Source organism: Rhinolophus ferrumequinum, chromosome 9 (genome assembly GCF_004115265.2).
Source record: "Rhinolophus ferrumequinum isolate MPI-CBG mRhiFer1 chromosome 9, mRhiFer1_v1.p, whole genome shotgun sequence".
NCBI classification, from domain to species: Eukaryota; Metazoa; Chordata; class Mammalia; order Chiroptera; family Rhinolophidae; genus Rhinolophus; species Rhinolophus ferrumequinum.
The window spans coordinates 31,793,307-31,817,628 of record NC_046292.1 but is presented as its reverse complement, the minus strand read 5'-3'; the positions used below and the strand labels follow the sequence as shown (position 1 = coordinate 31,817,628).

Below are 24,322 nucleotides of genomic sequence, written 5' to 3'. Positions count from 1 at the left end.
AATCATGGGAGCTCCTACCCCAGAAACAGACTGAGTCTTTTGTCTTATTTCTTCATTAGGTACACAGTGACTTACTCAGATTCCCTCTCATTCCCAAGGTTGATTAAGACCTGGCATGTCAAGGGAGACCATTGCGGTGCCCAGGTCTAGCAAAAGTGAAAGCAGAGGGCCTGGTCCATCAAGGCAGAACCTCTGTGACTCCAGGGAAAGGCTAAGGTCTCCAGGAAGTCTAATTCATAGTCTCTGGGTTCAGTAGCTTTCTCTGATTCTGCTCAGCGTGTGGATATCTACAGTACTTCATAAACAAGTAGATAAATACTGCATAATCAGTGCTGTGATGAAGCAAACATAAGCACACGGGAAAGGCTTTCCTAAGAAGGTGAAGGAACAGAGTATATAGTAGCCAGATGGCAAAACCTCAAGGAAAGAATGTCTTTGAGAGAGAAGTATCTGGAAACATCATTAGAGAGCAAAGAGTCTTGCTAACCCCTTCTCTTAACCCTGAGATTTATGAGATACGGAGAATGAGTAGCTTCTGTTGAAGGGGAAACAGTGCATGAAAAACAAGCCAGGTTTTAGTTTAGTTAAGGGATGGAGAGGGGGAAAGTGAAGAGGCTGAGAATGTAGGGGAGCTCTTTACTGTGTAGCAGGCACAGGAGGAAGGTTTTAGGAGGGAGGGATAATGAGACCATGGAAAGGAAATACAGAGCAGTATAGGATTAAAAGGAGAATAGGAAAAGATAGATAATTGCGGAAACTACATTGGGGTGGCATTCAAGAACAACGAGGATGAGATGCTAAAAAGAATAGCTGTTGACATGGTTCCTGGGAGAATCCTGTGAAAACTGTCAGTGCAGGTATAAGCTGGGGGGTGGGGTTAAAGAGGTCAGGTAGAGTGATAAAAGATAATTGTTGAAAATTGGGGTTGGGATTGAGTCCCTGAAGAAAACCTGGCTCAGGAATCTTCAGGACCCACACCATATGGTAGATATAGCCCCAGCCCCGACCTCAAGGTGGCCTCAACCTGGATTGGTTATCGATCCAAGGGAATCCAAGCCAAAGAGTTTATGAGAAATCATGGGTCCTATGTTTACCCAGGGCAGTCCTGGGTAAAGTTAGCCCCAACTTAGGGTCAGAGCTATAAGGAGGCTTCCTTAATTTGACTTTTTGTTCTCTTTCTTCAATTCTATTACTAGAGTCTCTCAGGCTAGTTGGAAAGCAACTCCATGGACAGCCTGAGACTAGAGAAGTATCCTCTGAAGTACCAGCAGGGGCTGTACAGCAGACAGGCCTGAAGGGCCTTGGTTGAAGTGTAATAAAGGAGATCTCGGGGTTGAGGACTGAGGGATTAGCATTTGTATTACCATTGTAGCCAGTCCTGGCAAGGCCTCCCTCAGCCAGTGTGGCCACCACTCACAGTACGCTGGCCAGCATTCTGCCCATGCTGGAGAATCACAGGCACACTGTCTGTGCCTTCCCAGCAGGTCCGGAGCTAAAACTCTATATACCCATAACCTTTTCAATTTTCTCATACTGGAGAGAGAATGTGGGAAGTTTCCCTTCAGGATTGTATTTTGGCTGGTGAAGAACATGGATGCCTTCTCAGGGTCTGTCCTGACTATAGAATTTCTCTGACATTGCTCCCATCCTCACTCACACGTGACCACAGTGATCCAGCAGGTGAGCAGGAACCTAGGATGACTATGGTCAGGACTCAGGATGCTCCTTGCCCTCATTAGTCCTCCTCTCCCAGGTGCTGCCTGGGTATCTCAAAGGCTTGTCTCACCACCTCCCGGCTAGGGGCCATGGCGTTACTTTCAGGGAGGGTACTCTCAGGTAGGAAACTTAGGATAACACCACTGGAAGCTGCTGCATAAACAATTCTTGTCCTGGGGGAAAGGCAGCAGCCTCCTGCTCTGCCTCATCCAGACAGGAAGCTGTGCCTGAATACTACCCATATCTCTGACTGACCATTAGATTCTACCTTAGGTGCTTTCAGGTGTTTTCTGATTTTACTTTAGTGACCAAACCTCTTTTCTCAAGGTACTCAAATTGCTACCTGATCTCTGTCCAGAAGAATCACTGGTGCATTCGTCAGCCCAGATTGTCAGCAAACACTCGGTAAGTGCTAACTTTGGCAGGTATGGGACAATCTCTGGGTGCATTGAGGCTTGTCCTTGTGAAGCTGGATTGGGCTCTGAAGCCCTGAACCTCATTATCCCCAGGGAAACCCCAACTGGGTTCTGGTTATAAAGTCTCACCTTCTAGCCCAGGTGCTCTGGAAGACTGACTGGAAGGTGCTGGTCCCAGCTACACAAACCCTGGAAGGAAGATCCATTATAGTCTTGGGACTCGGGCACAGGAGCTTTCCATCTCTCTCCCTCTTCTTACCCTGATTTGAGCACTCTTCTTCAAGAGAGCACATCTAAACACATAAGTGCATGAGTGTGTGAGTTTGAGTTGGTCTCAGGTATTATGTGACTTTGTGGCCCTGAAAAATACTGGTGATGGTCCCTCTTGTTGAAGTGTCTCTGCGGAAAGATACCATAAGACCCCGGCTCAAAGGATCTGGGGGGTTGGTTTGCAGTTGGTTGAGATGAATGGACAAGACTTTATATTTGCCTTTTGCAGGTTGGAGATGACTGCCTCATCGGGCCAGATACACAGGTTGGAGAGAAGTCATCCATTAAGCACTCGGTCATTGGTTCATCCTGTGTCATAAGAGATAGAGTGACTATCACCAATTGCCTTCTTATGAACTCAGTCACCGTGGAGGAAGGGTATGTTTCCCCTTATGCCTACTTAAGGCAATGCCCTTGGTACCCCTGGGAGGCTTTGGGGGCCATCACAGTCTAGGAATGGGTTCAGCTTGGGGAGGGGGAGAAAAGGAGAAGGGTGAAGGGAAGAATAGTGCTTTGGCCCTTTGAGGTCTTGGTTTTGGCTCCATAATGAAATGGTCTCTGAAAGCATTTCCAGTGCCCTCCTCACACGTGTGAAAATTGTGGTCCTGGCAGAACTGCCTTCTCTTGCTTTGGTATCCTACTTGATGGGATGGTCATAGTAGTGAGCCACTGGCAGTGCTGGAAAGACACTGTATCAATATCTAAGGGTCACCTTCCCTTATCTCAGTATCTAGAGCAGCCCTGAAGAAGGCAGAGGCCTAAGAGGAGTGAACGTACAAGCCACAGTTTCTGAGAGAGAGCCTCTCTGTTACAAGTTACGGAGAATCTTCCACGATTTTGAAATCTCATGGTGTCCTAAAATCTTGGTTTATGACAGCCTGAACTTGGAGTAAGAAAACTTGAATGATATTTAGTAGGATTCTTTCTCTGCATAGACCTCAGGTTTTTCCTTATATAAAAAACAAGCCAAAAAAAATTTTTAAAAAAAAGCAAGTATAAGTGATGGAAGAGAGGAAGGATATTACCAAATCAGTGGTTTTCAGACTTTTTAGAAAGGTTTGCAGACTTTTCTTATGATAAATTTTATGAATAAACTCAGTATTTCAAACTGATAAAAGCACAGTGGTTTGGAATATAGTGAGGAAAGGGCACTTGTCCTTCCTATAGGGTGTGAAGCAGATCTATAAAACAAATTTTGAAAACCACTATGCTAGATCAGCCTGGCATTGGTTCTAGCTCTGACACCTGTTGATTTCTATGTCCAGGAACTGATAAGAGAGAAGGATAGGGGAAGACTGCAAGGCCAGTGAAAGCTGAACTACCTCTCACAGCTGCCCGTGAGGGTGGGGGAGAAGCATTTTAGGGAGAGGAGCTCCGTAGGGATAGAGCTAAAGGTTAAGCCTTTGCTCTTTAGGAAGAGTGACTGATGGAAGACAATAGACAGGACAGAGGGAGGAAGTACCATATTAAAAAACCAGGAAAGTTGGAGATCATAGGGATATTGACCACTAAGATTTGTCCTTCCCCAAACAATGTGACTGACTTCTGGAACCCTGACAACCAGGCCTAAAGCCTTTAGTCAAGTGTATGGATGAATCTTCTCTGGCAAATCTAACCAGCCCAAGTAGAAAAACCTGAATTTATTTACATCAGAGATTTCTAACAGCCCAGTCAAATCACTCCATCGTAAAAATAATGGATGAAAAATTATTTTCTTGTGCTTAGAGCTTCCAATCAGTGTTTTCAAATTCTCTCCTAAATAAGAAGAGATAATCAAAGATTACCAGAGATCTAAAGAAAGCCTCTATCATGAAAGATAGAGACCAAATCAAACAAATAGAAAAAAGCAACTTAGAGGAGCAGTCGGATAGCTCAGTTGGTTAAAGTGCAAGCTCTGAGCAACAGAGTTGCCGATTCGATTCCCATATGGGCCAGTGAGCTGTGCCCTCCACAACTAGAGTGAAGACAACGAGCTGCCGCTGAGCAGCCGCTGAGCTCCTGGGTGGCGGGATGGCTCAGTTGGTTAAGAGCACGTGCTCTCAACGACAAGGTTGCCAGTTCGACTCCCGCATGGCATGGTGGGCTGCATCCCTCACAACTAGATTGAAAAATGGCAACTGGAGACTTGGAGCTGAACTGTGCCCTGCACAACTAAGATTGAAAGGACAACAACTTGACTTGGAGCTCATGTGGGTCCTGGAAAAAAACACACTGTTCCCAATAAAGTCCTGTTCCCCTTCCCCAATAAAATCTTTAAAAAAAAGAGACAGAGAGAGAGAGAGAACGCGCGCGCGCGCAAGAGAGAGAGAAAGAAAAAAGCAACTTAGAAGAAACAGAGACTCCACATGGAGAGAAAAATGCTTTCAAATAATGTCATTTCAAAGAACAGAAAAAGAACTCTAGGAAATTAAAAATAGGATAACAAAAAGGAAAACTTCAATAAAAGAATTGGAAGATAAATTTGAAATTTCCCAGAAAGTAAAGCAAAAAGGGAAAAATATGGAACAGAGAAAAGATAAGAAAATGAGAGGACCAGTCCATGATGCCCAACATCTGAATAGGAGTTCTGTAAAACGAGAATTGGAAAAGAAAAAAAGAGAGAGAGAGAGTTGAGAAGTTAGAGGAGGAAATTATTTGAGAAATAATATAAGAAAGTATCCCAGAACTGTAAGATACAAATTTACATAATGAAAGGATCTACTAAGTGCCTATCACAATGGGTAAATATACACCCATATCATTTAGAAATCTCAGAACATTCACAACAAAGCATGCTACAAACTTACAAAGAAAAATGTAATAGGTCATGTACAACTCATCAGGAACCAGAATGGCTTTGGATTTATCAGTAGCAACAATGGAAACCAGAAGATAATAGAACAATGCCTTCAATATTCTAAAGAGAAAATTAATTTGAACCTAGAATTCTACACCCAAGCAAAGTGTAACAATAAAATAAAGACATTTTCAGACAGGAAAAGTCTCCAAAACTTTTCTAGAAGATGTGTTCCACCAAAATGAAGAATAAACCAAACAGAGATAGATAAGAAACAACAGATGCAAATCAAAAAAATGCACACAAAAAATCCATAAGATGATAGTGAAGGCAGATCCAAGGATGAGAGCTATGCATGAAGCATAAAGGGAGCAGTTAACCCAGAATGGAATCCAAGAAAGACTTTTTCAGGAAGATGAAAGTGATAAGATACCAGATACATATAAACACCTTGAAAGATTTAGACAACTAGGTAAAAATTAAGGTTGAATTAATAACAACATAGAACACCAACAAAAACAAAACAGTTATTAACTCTGTTTAAAAAGTTGTACAAGAAAGAAAAAGGCAGGGGGAGGTTCTAGAAGAGGGTAAACAGGGTTAAATATATAGTGTTGGAAGAAGAACTGACTCTGGGTGGTGAATACATAATGTGAGCTATAAATGATATATTACAGAATTGTACACCTGAAATCTATGTAACTTACTAACAATTGTCACCCCAATAAACTTTAATTAAAAAAAAGAAAAGAGGAAAAGGCACCATAGTTTGCTGTGTGGCTCAACTATGAAATAGAATTTACATAGTCATAATGAAGTAAATACTGACTATTGACCAAAATTATGCTTACAACTATATTAAAAGGATGAGAGATAGGAAGGGAAAGAGGGAGTAGGAGAAGAAAGGGGAGCTAAATCCTCATATTCCATTATGGGAAGTCTTGATTACTAGAATGATCAAGAAAGGAATATATATGCCTAAAACTGAAAAATCAAGTAGTAATATCAGCATGTTATTACCTAGAGACATGGAAGTAAATACTGAAATATTCAGCAAAAAGGAATTGAAGAGGGAAATGAATAGCGGGAACAGGGAAGTGCTATTTTTTATAATAAAACCTTCAGAACAATTTGCTTTAAATTGCATACATATATAACTTTAAATGCCAAAAAAAGTAAATTCTGTAGTGCACTGCTATTGGTGGAGTGCTGATAAATTGTTAACAACCAGCTCTCCAAAGGAAAAAATAAGTGGCCTGATTTGTAACATTTGCCAATCTCCATGGTGTAAATTCTCACACTATCACCAATGGTATCAGGGAACACTGAGTTGTGAATAGACGCTAACAGTCGGCTCTCCCAAGCGGAACAAGCTGTCTGTAGCACACCTACTGATGATAGAAACCTGTCTCGAGTATTTCACTCTTTCATCAAACACTTAAGGGCCCACTCTGTGCTGAAGACTGCTAGGCAACTGCAGACATAAAATGCATAAGATTCAATCTTTCCCCTCAAGGAACTCATAGGCTATATGCAATAAGAAGTTATAAGTGCTGTGGTAGAAATCTGTAAGGTCACAAAGGAAGAAAGAGTCAGGAAAGAATTAATTAAGGAAATGATTAATTAATTTCCTTAAAAGAGCTGAATCTTGAACTGAATCTAGAAAAATGAGTAGAATCACATAGGCTGGCAAAAGGAATCTTCTAGATATATCAAGAGTATGATGTGTGAGAGAGCATTATCTTATTTCAGAAACATCTCCTCATTTTGATTTTAGCTTAGATTTCACCACTGAAGAAGAGACTTTGCTGACTACCCTATCAGAAATAATCCATCCCAAAACTTAGTTGCATCAGCCTGTTTTATTTCCTTTGTAACATTATCACTGTCTGGCCTTACCTATGTACCTGTCTTTTCCAAGTAAAATGTTAGTTTGAGAATGAAGTACTTTATCTTTCTGTTTCACTGTTATATCCTGAGAGCTTACAGGAACTCAATATGTATTATATGAAAGAATGGTAAACAGTTCATAATGACCACAATATAGAATTCAAAGAGGAGACAAGGCTGTAATAGATGGACAAAAGCCAAGTCATGGAGTGTCCCCTAAGGAGTTTAATAGGTAACAATAATTTAAGAGTTTAAAGCAAAGGAATAACGTGATTACATTTACATTTTACGAAGATCATTTTGGCTCCAGTGTGGAGGATGCTCTGAAGAGGGTAAACATGGAGGCAGGAAGACTACTGAAATAATCCTAGTTAAAATATACAAAAAGAGGGCTAACCCAGTGGCTCAGATGGTTGGAGCACCGTACCTAATGCGGAGGTCGCTGGTTCGATTCCCACATGCACCAGTGAGCTGCGCCCTCTACAGCTAAAATTGTGAACAAACAGCTCTCCCTGGAGCTGGGCTGCCGTGAGCAGCTGGAGAGTGGTGGGCAGGCAGCATGAGTGGTCAGTGGCCAGCAACTATCATGAGCTGTCGTGTGCTGCCATGAGCGGCCGGTGGCCAGCATGAGTGGCCAGAGTGAACTGGCCGGTGGCCAGCTGCTGTGAGCGGCCGACCAAAGAGGAAGGCAGGGAAATGATGAGTTCCATTTGGGACAAGTTGAGTTCATGGCAGGCAGCCTTGATGTGCACACGGACTGGAGCTCAGGCAAGAAGCCTGTACTTGAAGTACCGATTTGGGAATGGTCAGCATAAAGGTGGTAACTGAAGCCGAGGGAGTAGATAAGATCACCAGGCAGAGTGTGGCATTAACAGAAAAGAAACAAGACAAAACCTTGGGGAACATTAGCAATTTTAGACATAAGAAAAGGAATCTAAGGAGACTGGCTAGAATGATCAAGAAAGGACTATACATAGGGTAAGGGAGAGGCCAGTTGGTAGGTGAAGCCCAGATCTGGTTGGGGAAACAGGGTAGGTGGTGGTGTACTCAATGAGATGAGGAAGGGTGAGGGAGGAGCAAATCTGTGGGGAGATGAGCCCTGTGTAGGGCACATGAGGCTGGAAGTAACCTATAGGACATCCGGGTGTGTAAGAGGAGCGAGCAGCCAGTTTGATGAGAGGTTAGGAAGGGTCAGACCCAGAGACCTCTTTCTGAATCACTGTGGCCTTTTCTAACTTCTTTTCCTATCTCCATTTTTCTGTCTCTTCCAAATCCACCCTTCCACCATCTAATCTCTATGCATTAGGGCGTGAGCTTTAGAGTCAGACTGCCAGAATGAATCCTGGGTCTGTTCCTTATTAGCCATTTAGCGACTTTACCACTTTGTGCCTGATTTTCTCACTATAGAATGGGGTAAAAACTGAGCTACGTCACAGGATTATTGGGAGTACGAAATGAGTTAATAGACATAAAGCACTTAGAACAGTGCTTGGCACGTAGAGTGTTTGTTGTTATTTTATCATCATCATTACTTTATCTCATTTCACAGAGGTAGCATGTTAGCAGCATTGTCGTCCTAAAAGATATCTCTGATCACGTCCCTGTTCTATTCAAAAACTTTTGAAAACTCCCCATTACCTTTCGAATAAAGTTTGAACTTCAGGGTTTCTCCTGATCTAGCTCCAACAGTGAGTCCTGGAATGTTATAGTGAGATGGGGCCTGAGAAGTCATCCAGCTCAACTCCTGCATTTTTACAGATGAATAAATTGTGGCGTTCCAGACTTCTTTACTCCTTGCACTCCTGCTACTCCATGCCCCATTCCAGGTTCCTGTGTGAGATTGACAGATCTCAGCATTCTCTTGAAAACAAGAACTATGTTTGTATTTGTCCATTTGATCACCTACCATGTTTCCCCGAAAATAAGACCTGGCCGGACCATCAACTCTAATGCATCTTTTGGAGCAAAAATTAATCTAAGACCTGGTCTTATTTTAATATAATATAAGACTGGGTATAATACAATATAATATCATATCATACAATATAATACTGGGTCTAATATAGTATAATATAATACCAGGTCTTATATTAATATTTGCTCCAAAAGACGCATTAGAGCTGATGGTCCGGCCAGGTCTTATTTTCGGGGAAACACAGTAATTCCACCGTAGCTCATGAGGCTTTGTAACTTCCTCTATGTCATCTTGTCTTAGACCTTCCGGGAAACACAGTGCCATAACTTGCCCATTTGCTCTAATCAGCAGCCCCTCCCTCCCTCCCTTCCTGTGGGTGAGCAGACAAAGGAGTGGCTGGCTCTCTAGCACCTCTCCAAAGTCCTGTGTTAGTGTCCTGAATTGACATGAAGAGACTTGGTGAGGAAACCAAGGCTCCCTAAGAAACTCCAGCTTGCTTATATGAGAGAAGGTCATAGAAAAGGCCTAGCATGATACCCCAAAGTCCGTTGCTGTTTTGGAGGAGGTATAATCTTGGATGGCCTCCTCCCAGATTTCTAGCTGGGAAAATAATAAAGGTTTAGATGGCAGCTACTGCTATTTTCCAACTTAAAAAGTTGAGGTAAAGCTATAGCCCACATAGGGTTAATGACCAGAAAGGCCATTAGGGATTACCCAACCCCGCAAATGAGCTCCTGGTGATAAGATCAGACATCCTGAATCCCATATGAACTTTTTCCCTTATTTTCAGGTCATTTAGTTTTAATTACTTACGGTAAATTTGGAAAAGGTAATTAAATTGCAGTCATGTGAGACTTGATTACATCTGGACTGAGTGATAGAATAGGAGCATGAATTTGTCCAGAGGGAGTTTCTCATATACTTGGTTTGCTTGTCTCTGCCAGCAGTGGTGAGCGGCTGGAGCTTTCTGGACCCCTGCCCAAGGTCCTCAGGGCTTGAGAGATGCTAACAGGACCACCTTGGGGAAGGTGTAGGCGAGACTGCAGAGAAGCCTCCTGCTTGTCTTTCTCATTTTCTACCTCTTCCAATTGATATGACAGCTGATGCTCAGCAATCCAAAGTCTAGTGAAAACTTCCTTGTCAAGACTTCAGGGTCGGTCCTGTGTTGTGCATCCTTGGCCTCTGACCTGAGCAACATCTCCTGCATTTCCTCCTAGTCCAAGGTGAATAACCCAAGCCTCAGTCCAGGGTAACACCCTCACATACAGGCAGGCCAGGGAACCAGGTTTTCTCCTAGATTTTCCATGCTTTCTGGAGGCAGCAAGTGCAGCTCTCAGAGCCAAACAAGGCAATACTGCTTCTCATTACCACCCTGCGTGTCCTCTTCACCGACACTCAACTGACTGCCCTGCCTACTGGGTCCCTTACTTTTCCACTACCCTTTATACCTGATATTCACTCTGCCTGAATTGCCTCTCTCTAGATATCTTTACCTGTAGAAATCTTACCCACCTTTCAAGGTCCAATTCATATTCCAACTCCTATATGCAGCTTTCTTGAATTGTCCTAGCCAGAAATTATTTCCCCCACTTCTGTGTTCCCTGTATACCCGTAACACTTGACTTAACGCTCACGTGACACATATTCCATCTTTCTTTTTACCTCAACTAGACTATAAATTCCTTGAATACAGAAATATTTTTCATATGCATTTGTGGTTTTTAACTCCGAATATTTTTTATATACTAGATACCTTATAAGTATTTACTGAACGAAAAATAGAGATTCCCCCCTTTTTTTTTTTTAAAGATTTTATTGGGGAAGGGGAACAGGACTTTATTGGGGAGAGTGTGTACTTCCGGCACTTTTCCAAGTCAAGTTGTCCTTTCAATCTTAGTTTTGGAGGGCGCAGCTCAGCTCCAGGTCCAGTTGCCGTTGTTAGTTGCAGGGTGCGCAGCCCACCATCCCTTGCAGGAGTCGAGGAGTCCAACCGACAACCTTGTGGTTGAGAGCCCGTGCTGCAACCAACTGAGCCATCCGGGAGCTCAGCGGCAGCTCAGCTCAAGGTGCCATGTTCAATCTTAGTTGTGGGGGGCAGAGCCCACCATCCCTTGCAGGAGTCGAGGAGTCGAACCGGCAACTCCTCCTTGTAGTTGAGAGCCCACGCTCCAACCAATTGAGCCACCCGTCCGCCGGAAAAATTGAGATGCCTGATTTAAACGCCCCTACTGTAATTAGCTGAGTATCTGTCAAGACAGCCCTGTCTACTTCTAGAAAAAATCATGGAGTGAATACTTCACTTCTTAAAACTCACCAAAATGAAAACAACCAACCAAAAAAAGGAAGCTCCATATATTAAAAAACTAAATAACTCACATACCCATACACAGACGAAAGAATATCTGCCAAAAGCAGTGAAATTTAGATCAGATCCAAAGAGAACACAAAGATTCAACCAGCATTAGGAATAGGGGCATGGGTAAATCAAAGCAGAAATGGCAAACACCCCTTTTGCAAAATCTCAAGTCACATAGAACTGAAAGAATAAAACCATTGAGGCACATAGTAGAGAGAAAGTCAGGTTGGCCTCAGACATTTCTATGATGACATTGAAAGCCAGTGAAACATTTATAAATTTTGGAGGGAAAAAGATTGTGACCTAAGAATCCTATTGCTAGTCAAGTTATGGTTGAAATATAAAATCATCAAAAATACTCCAGGGCTCAGGAGATGTGTCACTCATGAATCTTCTGGAAAACTCTACTTGAAGACATTATATAGCCAAGTAAGAACTAAAACAAAATATTGACAACTGGGTAAGTTAAGTGTAAAAGTGAACTTCCTTAAATATAAATTAGTCTATGGTAATTAGAGTTGCAAAAGAGCATAACTGATAAAAGAATTTTGTCCATGTGTTAAAAGAATTCAGTCACATGCTTGAAAACACCAAATTATGAAACTTTGGAAAGATCCCTTGGACCTAAGGAGCTCCTTAGGACTTTTGGTTCATTCCCTACCTTTGTACCATCTGAACTAAACCCATCTTAGATGGAGAATAGCTTAATTCTTTACAGTCATTACATCTTTACTTTGATTCCCCCCCAAACCCTTCTTTTCCTTAGCCTCTGCTTAGGCAATATAAAGACTTAGATTTCTTAGAAAGGAGACATTTCCCATCACTAAACCTTTATATAGTGAAGGGAGGCACATAGAACTAAAAGGAGGAAATTTTCAGCCTGCGCATTGGAGCCAGTACATTTTAATTAGAGAACCCAAGAGCAAGAGTGACCAGAGACAGGAAGGAAGTGAGATATTTCTTCAACTATTCTATCTCATTACATTGAATTAATATGGATAAATCTCACAGATATGATGTTGAAAGGGGAAAAAAGCAAGTTGCAGAAGGATCATAGAGAATGATAGCATTTATATAAAATTTTAAAACATGCAAAACAATATCTGTATATTGTCTACTAACATATGTAGTAAAAATGCTTAAGAACAATAAGCACCAGAGTCAAATAGTGGTTAGACTTCTGATGGGGTGGAAGGAGGGAAATGTGATCAAAGAAAGATGCACAACAGGCTGTATTGTTTGTTTCTTGAGCTTTTTGGTGGGTACACAGTTCTTTATATTCTCTAGACTTTTTTCTATGCCTGAAATATTTCATTAAAATTAATACATGGTTCTTCATCTAGAATGACAACTGGATGAGGGCCCAGGAGTCTCTGGCCCCTGGGCAGATATGGATGACTCAGCCATAATCTTTGCGCTGAAGTAGTGAGTTTGCCTAAAGCAGACCTTTAGTCACATGCCTAGAAAAGCTACATGGATCTCCAGGTCCATACTCTTTTTCTCCCCCAAAGTTCTGAGTAAGTTTAGAAAGACTGCCAACTAATCCCCAGAGAAGAACCTGCCTGTCCTCAGAGTTACTAAGAAGTTTCATGGTTCTTTGCCCAATACCATCCAGTCGACAGCTGAGGCAGAAGCCCAGACAGAGAAGAGTCACTGCTATGTAGGCTTAGGCACATTGCTTAACCTCTGAGAACCTCAATTTTCTCTGTAAAAATTAGAATAAATACCACCATCCCTACAGGCTTGCCAAAAGGATTAAGTTACATAATGAATATAAAGTGTTTTGTGTAATGACGCATGAGTTCCCTTTCTTTCTGGACTAAACTGAAGAAAGTCCTAACTGAAGGCAGAAGAGGAACGAGAATTTGGAAGCATTATTGCTTCCCAGGTCAGGGCTTCTTCTTCATGTCGTGTGCCACGACGTGGTGTGGTGTGGTGTGGTGTGATGTGATGTGCCTGGCCAAGCAGGGGTCTTATTGTACACCTCTGTGTTTTCTCACAGACTTCTCTCTACTGAAGCAGTAATGTTTCCAGGGTAACTTCCCAAACCTGCAACTTTGCTTAAAATGTAACCCCCCCAAGGAGACATGAGAACCAAAACCCCATTAATCTTAGCCATCTCTGAGCAGCTTCTTAGAGAACACAGCGAGGCATTAGCACAGCAGAGTCCTTAGTACCAGGCTGAGAGTTAAAACTAGGAAGCAAAAACTATAGTTCTGACACTGAGTTATAGGAAGTTACCTCCATTCCCGCTTTAAGCACTGAGCAAAAAGAGGCAAAGTTATTAATGTGGATTGGCAACCTGGACAGGGCTTGTTGATACAGTAGTATCTGTCTTTTCCCTGTTATGAGCAAACACACACACTTCCAGTAAAATCCTTAATCTTGGAGTTTCTTTCTGGACAAAGGGAAAGCTATATTGACTTGAAATTTTTCCAAAGTACCTCAGCTTGCTAATGGAGGTGACTTGCGACTGCAGCAGTGATAATGGGGAACTGAAGAAACAAGTAGCAGAAAAGAGCTTCACATTCACTGAGCATTTTGTGAGGTGTTCATCTCAAAGCTTTCCACAGATCCACTGACCAGAGCCTCAGGAGAGCACCCAGCTTCCTGTCAATCAACCCACTTTTTTCCTTATCACATCTTCAGACTCTACAGTGGTGGTTTATGTGTCTCAAAGGGTGTTACACACAAACTAGATAAGACAAACAATATGGGAGGTTCTAAAGACCTCAATCAGACCTGCTAAACATAAGGAGAACCCAGGCTATCCATTGCTGTGGAAATCTGGCCTCAATCATTCCAGCTGCTTCCTTCCAGAAATGCAGAAATGATTCCCACTTACATTCCAGATTCCAAAATAGCCGGTTAGAAGTCTCTAATTATGGCTGCTTGAGTTTCTGTTGGCTCTTTTTTGTCTGCTAACTATGTTTACCCCTTGCCTAGCTCCAGCGCCTGCATTCTCTGGCTCTTAAAACCTTGAGCAGGAAGCATCCTCCTAAACCCCCTTGGAAAAAGAAACGAGATTTTTCAGTGACAAACTAGTAGCCAATTGTAAGCCTGCTCTGTCCCAGGAGCCTGTGTATCTGAGGCTTTCTATACTTCCTTACTATTCTTTTTGGGAGAATTTTCCCCATCTGACTGGACTGCTTTGCCTAAGGCAGAGGGCAAGTTAGAAAGTTCTGGAAATTCCCTTAATACCCACCCACTGAGTGTATCCTGAGTTTGAGCCAAAAAACAAACTAATACTGTCTGCCCATGTCTACTCCACACCACAGAGGTGCTGTGGTTTTGGCCTTTTGCTGCTTTCTGATAGGCTTTAACCTTCTAGAAGAATAGAGATAAGACACTAGAATGCCATAAAGTGCTAGATTTTTTCATTTTAATTTTTTTGCATTTTACTGAAGTTTTGGCATTTGGAAGAATTGTTTTTTAATGGCCTGGGCATCGATAGTTTCAGTCCTTGGAATGTCCTCTTCTCCATCCCCTATGCTTCCTGCGTTGCTTGAGCACTTTTCCTTAGTTGTTTTGTGTTTTGTTTTGTTTTGTTTTGTTTTGTTTTGTTTTGTTTTGTTTAAATGGCTGCTCACACCATTCTGACTCACCTCCTCCCTTCCAGCTATCCCTCACTCTAATTTAAAAGTACTGAATATTCCCTTGTTAGGACAGCGCTCCTTCCACAGGCCATCTCAGCTGAGAAAAGCAATTTGGCAGTTCCAGGCTTTCTCCAGTCTTTTCTCCCCTTAATTTCTTAGTATGGGATTATGGTCAAATGTATGGATTCTGGAGGTAGGCAGACCAAGATTTGAATCTGCTATTTGGCAGGTGTGTGGTTTGGGGTAAATGGTTTAACTTCTCTAAATCTGTTACCTCATTATTTTTACTGCGTCAGAGGTAAAAATGATACTCCCACAATCATCTAGGAAGCTTCTTTTTCTAATTTAAATACATAAGGCCCCCCACCCCAGATCTACCAAAAGGATTGGTGGGGGCCAGGACATTGAGAGAGTTGTTTTTCACGCTGCCCAGGTGATTTTTCTGATGAAATAGCTAGATTTATAAGTCAGTCCCATAATGTACATAGAGTATTTGGCACAGTACCTGGCATAGAGTAGGTATGTAATAAATGCTAGTGAAGATTTTCAGATGACTTTTTCTCCCACCCACCAGCCGTCAGGCGCTATGAAGATGCTCTTTAAACACATTTAAATGCTAAGAACCAGCACTGATACTCGTAAGAGTGTGGCTTTAGAGTCTAGAGTAGTCTTTTATGTGGTGTGGAGATAGTTTAAAAAGTTTCCTTTTTTTCCTGAATAAATATGGTTTTGATTAACCTGACTCTGTACTGCGAGCTGTGGGGCACCCATTATTTCCACAGCTGATCTCCTAGGAAGATTCGTGAGATCTGAGCCTCAAATGTAATTTGGTAAATAGTCCCAGATGAGAGTCAGGAGAGATGGGTCAGCCCAGAGACCAGCTCCAGCTTCCACCCCCAGACCAAAGGAGGAGAGATTGGATGGAATTTAGGTCAGGGGTGCCTAAAGAACTGAAATCAAAGTGTCTGCTCTTTTCAGGCTTCGGGGGAAGATCATTGTGAGCATATATCCAAACTCTGGACTTCTCTAAAGCCAGGTCCTCCCATGGCCCAACTGAGCCATTCTGTCTTCTAGTGATCACTTCAGGCGTGTAGCCATTAACTGGGCTGACCGGCTATTCCCAGCCTACGGAAGAGCCCGAACCCCCAGCCCACAATGGTGAGGACAATGATGAGAGCTGTGGGCACTCCCTAACTTAAGCTACTGTGTTACAGAAGCAACATCCAGCGCAGCGTCATCTGCAACAATGCTGTGATCGAGAAGGGAGCAGACATCAAGGACTGCCTAATTGGAAATGGCCAGAGGATTGAAGCCAAAGGTAAACCAAAATCCAATCACAGGTGCCATTTTTTTACCTATCGCACTAGCACAGATCATGCTCAGTGCTGGTGAGGGCTGGAAAACAAGCACATATATATACACTGCAAGCGAGACCGTAAACTAATAAAGCTGTAGGGGGATTGACATCATTGACAAATTTTTAAACTTTGACTTAACAGTTCCATTTTTAGGAATTTATCTTATAGGTAAGCTCATAGATGTATGCAGCCTTACTATCAAAAAATGTAAAACACACCAAAAAGATCTAATGGCCCTGATTGGCACCAGTACTTTACGAGGACTCTGGGACATGAGAGAGAAGGGCCAGTAATCCAACAAAGGCTCTGCAGTTAGCTCTGGCTTCCTGAAGTCCTTGAGCACCTCCCCTGACCTGATGTTTAAGGGAGGTAGTCCCATAGAGTCCTGACCTGGAAGAACGTTAGTGGCTTCTTCAGAAGCCATTCACTCAGAGCCATTTTCGACCACCTAGAGATGATGCTATGAGCTGTGCTGTCGGCTCGCTCTGCTCTGTAGCTGCAGAAAGACTATATAGTGCTTGAGAGACACACAAATGCCAGAGTTTCCCTGTTAGGCTGGGCAAATTTGAATGGTCCATAATTTGGCTGGATGTTTTTAGCCAAAAAATAGATAAAGCTCAGGATTAATAAGAACGGCTAATTCCTTTTAAGCATATTCCTAAACCTAAAATAGGGTGGGGTAGGGGAGTTGCTGAAGGAAAGAGCCCTACCAATTCTGAACTGGTGGAAGCCGTATTATTTTCCTTCTCCCCAAAGGCCTTCTTCAGTGTTTTTCTCCTTCCCCTTTTTTAAGTTGAATACCTCCCTTTTGAGCTTTAGAATCAAACAGACCTGGGTTCAGATCTCAGATGTGCAACTCACTGGATGTGCACCAGGTTCAGGTGTTAATTTCTAGGCCTCAGATTTTCAAAACTAGAAAAACAGAGACAACAGTACATATCTTGGAGGATTGTCATGAGAATTAAATACAACTAAATGTGAAGAGTACACACCTACCGAGGGACTTCGAGCTCCGCTCACACACCGCGCCGTTGTGCCTCCCCCGCCTTTGCACATGCCCCCTCTCTCTCAGGGATTCCTTTCCTGAAGACTGCCCAGATGGTTTCTCTTCTGTACACCCTTCCCTGACTCTTCCCATGGCCCCCTACAGCCAAACAGCATTCCTCCCCTCCTCGGCACCCCTGAACTTTGTCAACACCTTTAATAAAGTCCTTTCACAAGTTAAGGCAGTTATCTGTAAATTTGCCTTCTTTGCTAGACTGAGATCCTCAAGGGGAAGGACTGACTTATTCCAATATGTACCCCTAGCTCTCAGAGCAGGTCCTGGTTTATAGTAGATGCTGGGGAGCGGGGTGGGGGTAGGAGACGGGTGAATGAATTTTGGATCCATAAAGTGTATTTTTAGGGATTTTTAGGGATTTTATGGCAGAAAGTTAGGGTTCCAAGAAAGGCATGTGTGAGATGGTCTCCTTGCTTTTTTTCTAAACTTATGCTAATAAAAGAACCACATGCAACACCAATAACTGAACTGGGAGATGTGGCCAGTTCTTCCCCCTCATTTCTCCACTTGAGTCTAGATGCAGCTCTCCTCCTCTCTGCCTGCCCTCTCATATTCCAAGCACTTTCTTTTTCTACATGTGAGAATTGTCATTTCTGAGAAGGCTGGCAGCAGCACCCTAACTATTGGTACTTTCTGCTGTGATCACATGCAAACTGAGGGTATGAGCCGAGGTGAGAGGGCTGAGACACCAGCTGAAACACCAGCACAGGAGGCATGGAGGATACGGCCCTCCCAGAATGCCATTAGCTTACAACTGTTGTTTACAGTTTTAAAATGTTCTCACATACACTGTCTTATTGGATTTTCATAAAAGCCCTCCAACATAGGGATTCATTACTGACCCATCTGGTGAAGTAGAAACTGAGACTTTGAAAAGTTGAAATTTACTCAAGGTACATAGCTAGTAGATGACAAAACTGAGTTTGCAGCCAGAATTATTGCCAAACAGCCTTTAAAAAGACCAAAGGAAGAAGTCACTCTGGGTTGCTCAGCAGAATTTGATCGGTGATACCCCTTTTGTCCGTTTAGTTCATCTTTCCCAGACCAATAGGCCTCTGTATCCCAGCACTTACTGATCCTCAGGAACCTCAGGTCTGAGCTCTTTCCTCTTGTTCAACATACCGTAAGCTCACCCAGGCCTACCCGTGGGTTGCAGAGAAACTTATTTCTTGAGCAGCTGGGACCGGTTGGTATTTTCTTAAAAATAGGATTCAGAATCCCCAGCCTTTTCTCTGACTCCATGGAAGGCCTTGGAAGGATTCCCCAGTTTCAAAAGCAGCTGTTCAGCTGGTCTGTAGAGCTGCTTTCTTATCCTGTCCCCTCCCCTGTCTCATTGTATTTCTCTGTCCTTTGTTCTCTTCTGTTTGGGTTTGTGGCCCCACACAATGTTTCTTCCACCTCCTTCCTGCCTCTTTGTCTCTGTAAATTATCTCCTGCTCAACAAAAAGTAAAACATCCCCCAGTGCTTTCTTCTTTCAGTCCCTCCTGGAACCAGGAGCTGCTTCCTTTTGTTGTTTTTAAAAGAGTTTAGAGTCTAGGCATATTTGAATGCGTGAACTCCATTTGCCACCACCATAGATGTCCCTCATTTCTTGTGTGCTGGAACCTGGAACTTCATGGTTTCTGCTGCTTCACCTCCCCATTTCCAACAAAGTAATGCTGCTCCTTCCTTTTACTTTGCAAGGACTTCTTTTCATTCTGTGTGCAGAATGCATGAATGGCAACTGTATGCCACATACTGAGAGTTTGAGGCATGGCACCTCCCATCAGGGAGCACAGGGCTGGGCTAGCCAAACCCCTAGGATGTCATGGGCTTCATTGTCTCCTGGCCTTTCTGGCTCTAACACTATGTGCCCACTTCTTCGCAAGGAGAACCCCAACACTTTCTGCTCTGTCCTCTATGCTGAGGGACCAGTGCATCCAAGACAGTAGCAATGCCTTCCTGACACAGGTACACCTGCCCAGTCACCTGTTCCCACTGTCACTTTTCTTTGAAGCTGAGACATATGGAGAAAGCAAATTCCTAGCCATCAGTGCAGCAGTCAAGACCTGTTACTATGGAGGATCCAGACAAACATCAACACTTCAGGTCCTCACCAGCAAAGAGCTCAGCTGATGGCAAAGTCCCCAGTCTTCCTCACATGGAGGGATTTCAGGGGAAAACATTCATCCTCAAACGCTGTCCCCTCTCCAAATTCCAATCATTTGCATACCACAGAGTCTTTTACCCCAAAAATGTGACGCGTAAAACCCAGTGTAGGCCTCGCTGCCCTTTTCTAGCACTACCAGGAGAACAAGCTATTTTCTAACAATTCTGGCTTTTCTCGCAGCACCCCAGCAAGCTCAGTTAATGAGATTATCTCTGGCAAAAATCCCCATAGCCAAGGTTGACCTCCTGCTTAAGCCAATAGAAAAGCCATAGCCAACAGACTCAAAACCTGAGAGACTCTCATTGTGATGGAGGAATATTTTCCTGTGATTCCCCAAATGATGTAGATGATGTTGGATCTGCCAGCAGTTTCTGGGTGTAGGCCGGAATTGTGTCTCGTGAGACCGAAGAATGGAAACACGGATCCAGGAGAGGCAAAGAGTTTTAAAAAGAAGATAGTTTATTGAAAGCAAAGAGTCAGAGCTCCCAAGCGGGAGGGGGTCCCGAATGGGGGTGGCCCCGTGACTGAGGCTAAAGCTCTTACTTTTATACCTTCCCTTGCCTATTTGGGGAAGGGGAGCTGTTTGAAGAAGGGAACTGTTTGAAGAAGGGAACTGGCGCCTTCTAATGAAATTTGTCTACCAGGTTAGTTCTGCTTGCCCATCCTAAAGGAATTAGCAAAGTAACGCACTCTTACCTATCAGATCTGCTCCGTTTGTCAGGCCAAAAGGAATTTTATGATTAACCTCAAGGCCTTGTTACATTATGTCCTGGAGCAAAGGAGAGATTTCAAAACCTGGAGTTTTAGGATATGGCTGTCTTTGTTTATTCCACCAAGGACCTCCCTGTCTACCTAGGGACATGCTAGCTAACCTGTATCAATTGGATACTTCTGAGTCTCTTCTGACTGTCAGTGAGAGAACTTGGATCTCTTCCCTGTGACCACAGTAATCAGTCCTTTGGCTATGAAAGCAGATCTGATGGCTGCATAGGTCAAGTCCTGGCCAGCAGGACTCCTTCCCAGCTTCCCATCAGTGCAGCTTTTCATATGTGACTTGTCATTCCCTCTGTCCCATTGGCTTTTCCCCCACTTACCATCCTCCCTTGTATTCTTCCCTTTAAGATCTTTCCCATCCTGACTCCAGCCCAGAACTTTTCCAGCATGTTTATTGGAATCTGCTTCCAACCCTGGCCAAGCAGAACTAGTACTGCTTGTTCTCTTCTAGGTTTCCAGCACCTTACTGAATTTCCCTGAAAATACATCTACCTCCCAAAATGCTACATATCGTCTCTCTCCCCTTAATCCCAGTGAGTCTTCTCCCACCCCTAGGCCAAGAGCAGATCAGAAGGCAGAGAGGACAGTAGGGAGGGCAGGCCAGAGAAGCCTCCGGTGTTCATTTGGAATCTGGCAGAGCAGAAGAAAGCATTGTCTTTCTTAGCCCCTCTGGTCTGGGGCACTGAGGGCCAAGAAGAATGTTAGCTGGAACTGGGACGTCTTCAGCCCAGTGACCCTGGAGACTAGGAAGAGACTGGCTGAAGGAGAGCAAGTGTGAGAGTCTAGATAAGAGTGTTGAGGCTGCCTCCAGGCTATAGAGGGATAGAGTTAAGAGCTTTTGGAGGTGACCTGGGAAGCGAGCCAGGGAAGCATCTCCTTTGTTCTTTTCTGGTCAGTGTTTTCTCACGGGTGGAGCCTGATTGACGGTCACAGTCCAGGACCAGCCCCAGCCCTAGGGAATTTGGCAACCTAAGCACTGTCTGGGCTTCCTCCCCATTCCTCTCCCTGAAGGAAGCAGATGGCTATGAAGTATAAAAAGGAGCATCTCCTGGGACAGGAGTGTAGACGCAGCCCCATTCAGTAACTTCTGTTCAATACTTATCAGAGCACGATGCTGAGCTCTTTACATCACTTACCTTACTGAACCGGTGTGAGGAAATGTAAGCCCAAAGACATGAAACAATTTTCTCAGTCAAATTAGAATTTAAGTCTTTATGACTCAGACGCTCTTTCCTTTCCTGCATTGTCACTCTCTTTCCTATCCTTTTCTTCTCATATGAGATTGCCTCTGTCCAGTGCAGTGCCATAACAGAAATTTTGTGAAAGGCCTACACCTGGGTTTCACTTTCCACTGGAGAAAGTTAGAGAAATAGGCCTGAGGATGCCAGGGATCCCCAAGCACCTTTGTTCTTATGCTGCAGATGTGTCAGTTATGTTCTCTTTGACAAAAAGATTGGAGGCCTTCTCTTCTGTACGTGCTCCTTTCCTACGTCTGTACTCGCACGTAACCCTCAAAACACATACACGTTCAATAGTTACTGCCTACTATATTCTAGGCTCTGGTGTGGTAGGTGTGTAAGGATGAATAAAACTTGCCTCTTGCTGTCCAGCTGCTCACAGTCTATTATAAAGAGACAAACGAGTAAAGAAAATAAGTGTGTTTCCCCAGAAATAAGACCGGGTCTTATATTCATTTTTGCTCCAAAAGACGCATTAGGGCTTATGCTCAGGGGATGTCATCCTGAAAAATCATGCTAGGGTTTATTTTCTGGTTAGGTCTTATTTTCGGGGAAACACGGTAGAAGACTAAAAAAACTCTTCTATCTCCTATATCTGCCCCATATCTCTAAGCAAGAAGTAGACAGAATGCCCCTGCTTCCCCCTAGCCCAGACCACTGGTTCCCTGCCTCCTTTCTATAGCTCTTATTCCTTGAAAGCTAACCGTCTTCTTAGTTTTCACCACATTATTGATCAGCTTCCAGGTCACTCCTTAAATATCCGGAGGGTTCACAGTATTCCTCTTTCTTCCCTCTTTTTTCCCAAACATCTTGGACAACCTAAACATATTCGTCAGTGAACCATCCAACCCTTCTGCTTCGTAATTTCCTGAACGTCTCTATTCTACCAACCTTCACCTCCTTTCAACTTTAGTTCTCCGCTTACATAACCATTCCCTACCCTTGTCATTACCCAAAATCTCTGAAATCTTTCATGTGCCGGTAGCTATGCTAGACACTGGGCTATGATCATAAATACACTTCTCCTGCCTTCAAGAGTCTTACAGTGAAGTAGAGGAGAATGATGAGGTAGAGACAGAGATATGTATTAGGTAGAGTGTTTTCACAAAGCAGACAATGGACAGTTTGGAAGGGAAGGCATCACATAGTGGATCTGCTTAATCAGGACATTTAGGGTAAGAGTGTGATGGGAGAGAAAGGCATGTGGGCATAGCATGTGCTGAGGTCTAGAGCTATAATATAGTATGACTTATAGGTACAAATGGAGAATGGTGGAAGATGAAGCTGAAGACATAGGCAAGGGTCAGGTCGTGGAGGGTCTTACGGGTTTGGACTTTACGAAAATAATAATGGCCGCTATTTATCAAGCACTCAGTAATTCTTTAGCTCATTGAATCCTCACACCAACCCTATACAGTTGGTGATATTATTTCCATATTACATATGAGGCATCTCCCTTTCTCCTTTGTATCTCCATGTAACCATTTAGTCTCGTTTTTTTCTCATTCGTTTCCTCCATTCCCTATCCTCTGGCCACACCACAGCATTTCATGTTCTCCTTTCATACATCTTTATGTTTTTGTTTATATTATTCTAAAAGCATAGAATACCTTCCCTTTGATACACTGCCTAAAAAACTCTATTCATCCTTTAAGACCTAGCTCCAGTTTCCCTGCTACGTGAAGTCTCCCTGAAAGCCAGGTGTATAGAGCCAGTGCCCTCCTGTTTTGTGGGAAGATGCTGCCTTTCCTAGAGTCCCTTTGGCAAGTTGTATTCTCAAGAGCTTCTCAAGAGCAGAGCCACATTGGAAAGGAATAAATGTTTGTGAACACAGAATTAGGGATAATTGGGTTTGAAATGGCATCTTTTGCTGATAGTTCTCAAACAACTTTTCCCTTTTCTTTTGTAGCCAAACGAGTGAACGAGGTGATCGTGGGGAATGACCAGCTCATGGAGATCTGAATTCTGAGCAAATCATACACCTTCCTCCTGGCCCCCAGAACTACAGATGTTGTCTGGCCCATCTGTTTGACTCTGTATTTATTTCCCAATAAAAAAGGGCTCCCGAAGGCATGCTGGAGATTTATGGAGTAGTGCCAGGCTCCACATCAGGGGCTCGGTGTGTGTTCATGAGTTATGTGGTAAAGACCATCCAGAGCCAGTCTGTAGAACGAGACAGGACACAGAGGCCTAGCTCTCGTGTACTGAGGTGACTATGCAGGGGCAGCAGCTGTCCAGTGGTAAAGCTCCTAGGTGGCCTGCTTTACAACTGGCTGACCCGGCCTGGTCCATAAAAGCATCTCCCACCTGCAGAGGTCTGGAAGTACTTCAGTCCCTGACACTAACAATCTGGTGGGTCCAGCTGCTGGCAGTACCACCTCTGCACATGATGCTTCCTCTACAGCTGCCGATTTGGGCCTGGCCCCTGAGCCTCAGCCCAGGACTTTCTACTCTGCTCCCATACCTGCCACACAGATTCCCAGCCCTTGCCACCACCCACCCCTAGCCTCACCCTCTAACTCCTGCCATTCACTCCCTATCCTCCCAGTCTCTAGCCAGTTTCTCCAGCTCAACTATTGTCCCTTGGAGACTCTTAAAGCAAGCAGAGGTAGCCCCTGCCTAGCCAGCAAGCCTATCCCTACCAGTTTTCGTGGAGGCAAAAGCAATAAAAGAAAGCCATGGTCTGAGAAGCCAGACCTCTTCCCCCCTCCCCTTAGTGAGGTCTATCCAACCTGGTAAGGAAGAATCAGGACACTATATCATGGTTTGAAATTCTCTCTGACTCTTCTCCAGCAGCACTCCTTTAT

General features: G+C 43.6%; 1 protein-coding gene across 2 annotated transcripts in view; it reads left to right on the top strand.

Annotated features, from left to right (window-relative positions):
* Positions 1-23,588, top strand: part of EIF2B3 (eukaryotic translation initiation factor 2B subunit gamma) — a 107,390-nt gene extending 83,802 nt beyond the window's left edge. Inside the window, exons 9-12 of one of the 2 annotated variants that reach the window (XM_033115388.1) lie at positions 2,044-2,121; positions 2,632-2,780; positions 16,150-16,253; positions 23,425-23,588. In XM_033115388.1, coding sequence (XP_032971279.1) covers positions 2,044-2,121; positions 2,632-2,780; positions 16,150-16,253; positions 23,425-23,477 — 384 coding nt within the window. In that variant the 3' untranslated portion in view covers positions 23,478-23,588. The remainder of the gene's footprint in view (positions 1-2,043; positions 2,122-2,631; positions 2,781-16,149; positions 16,254-23,424) is intronic. The other variant, XM_033115387.1, reaches the window with a different exon arrangement.
* Positions 23,589-24,322: the final 734 nt, after the last annotated feature.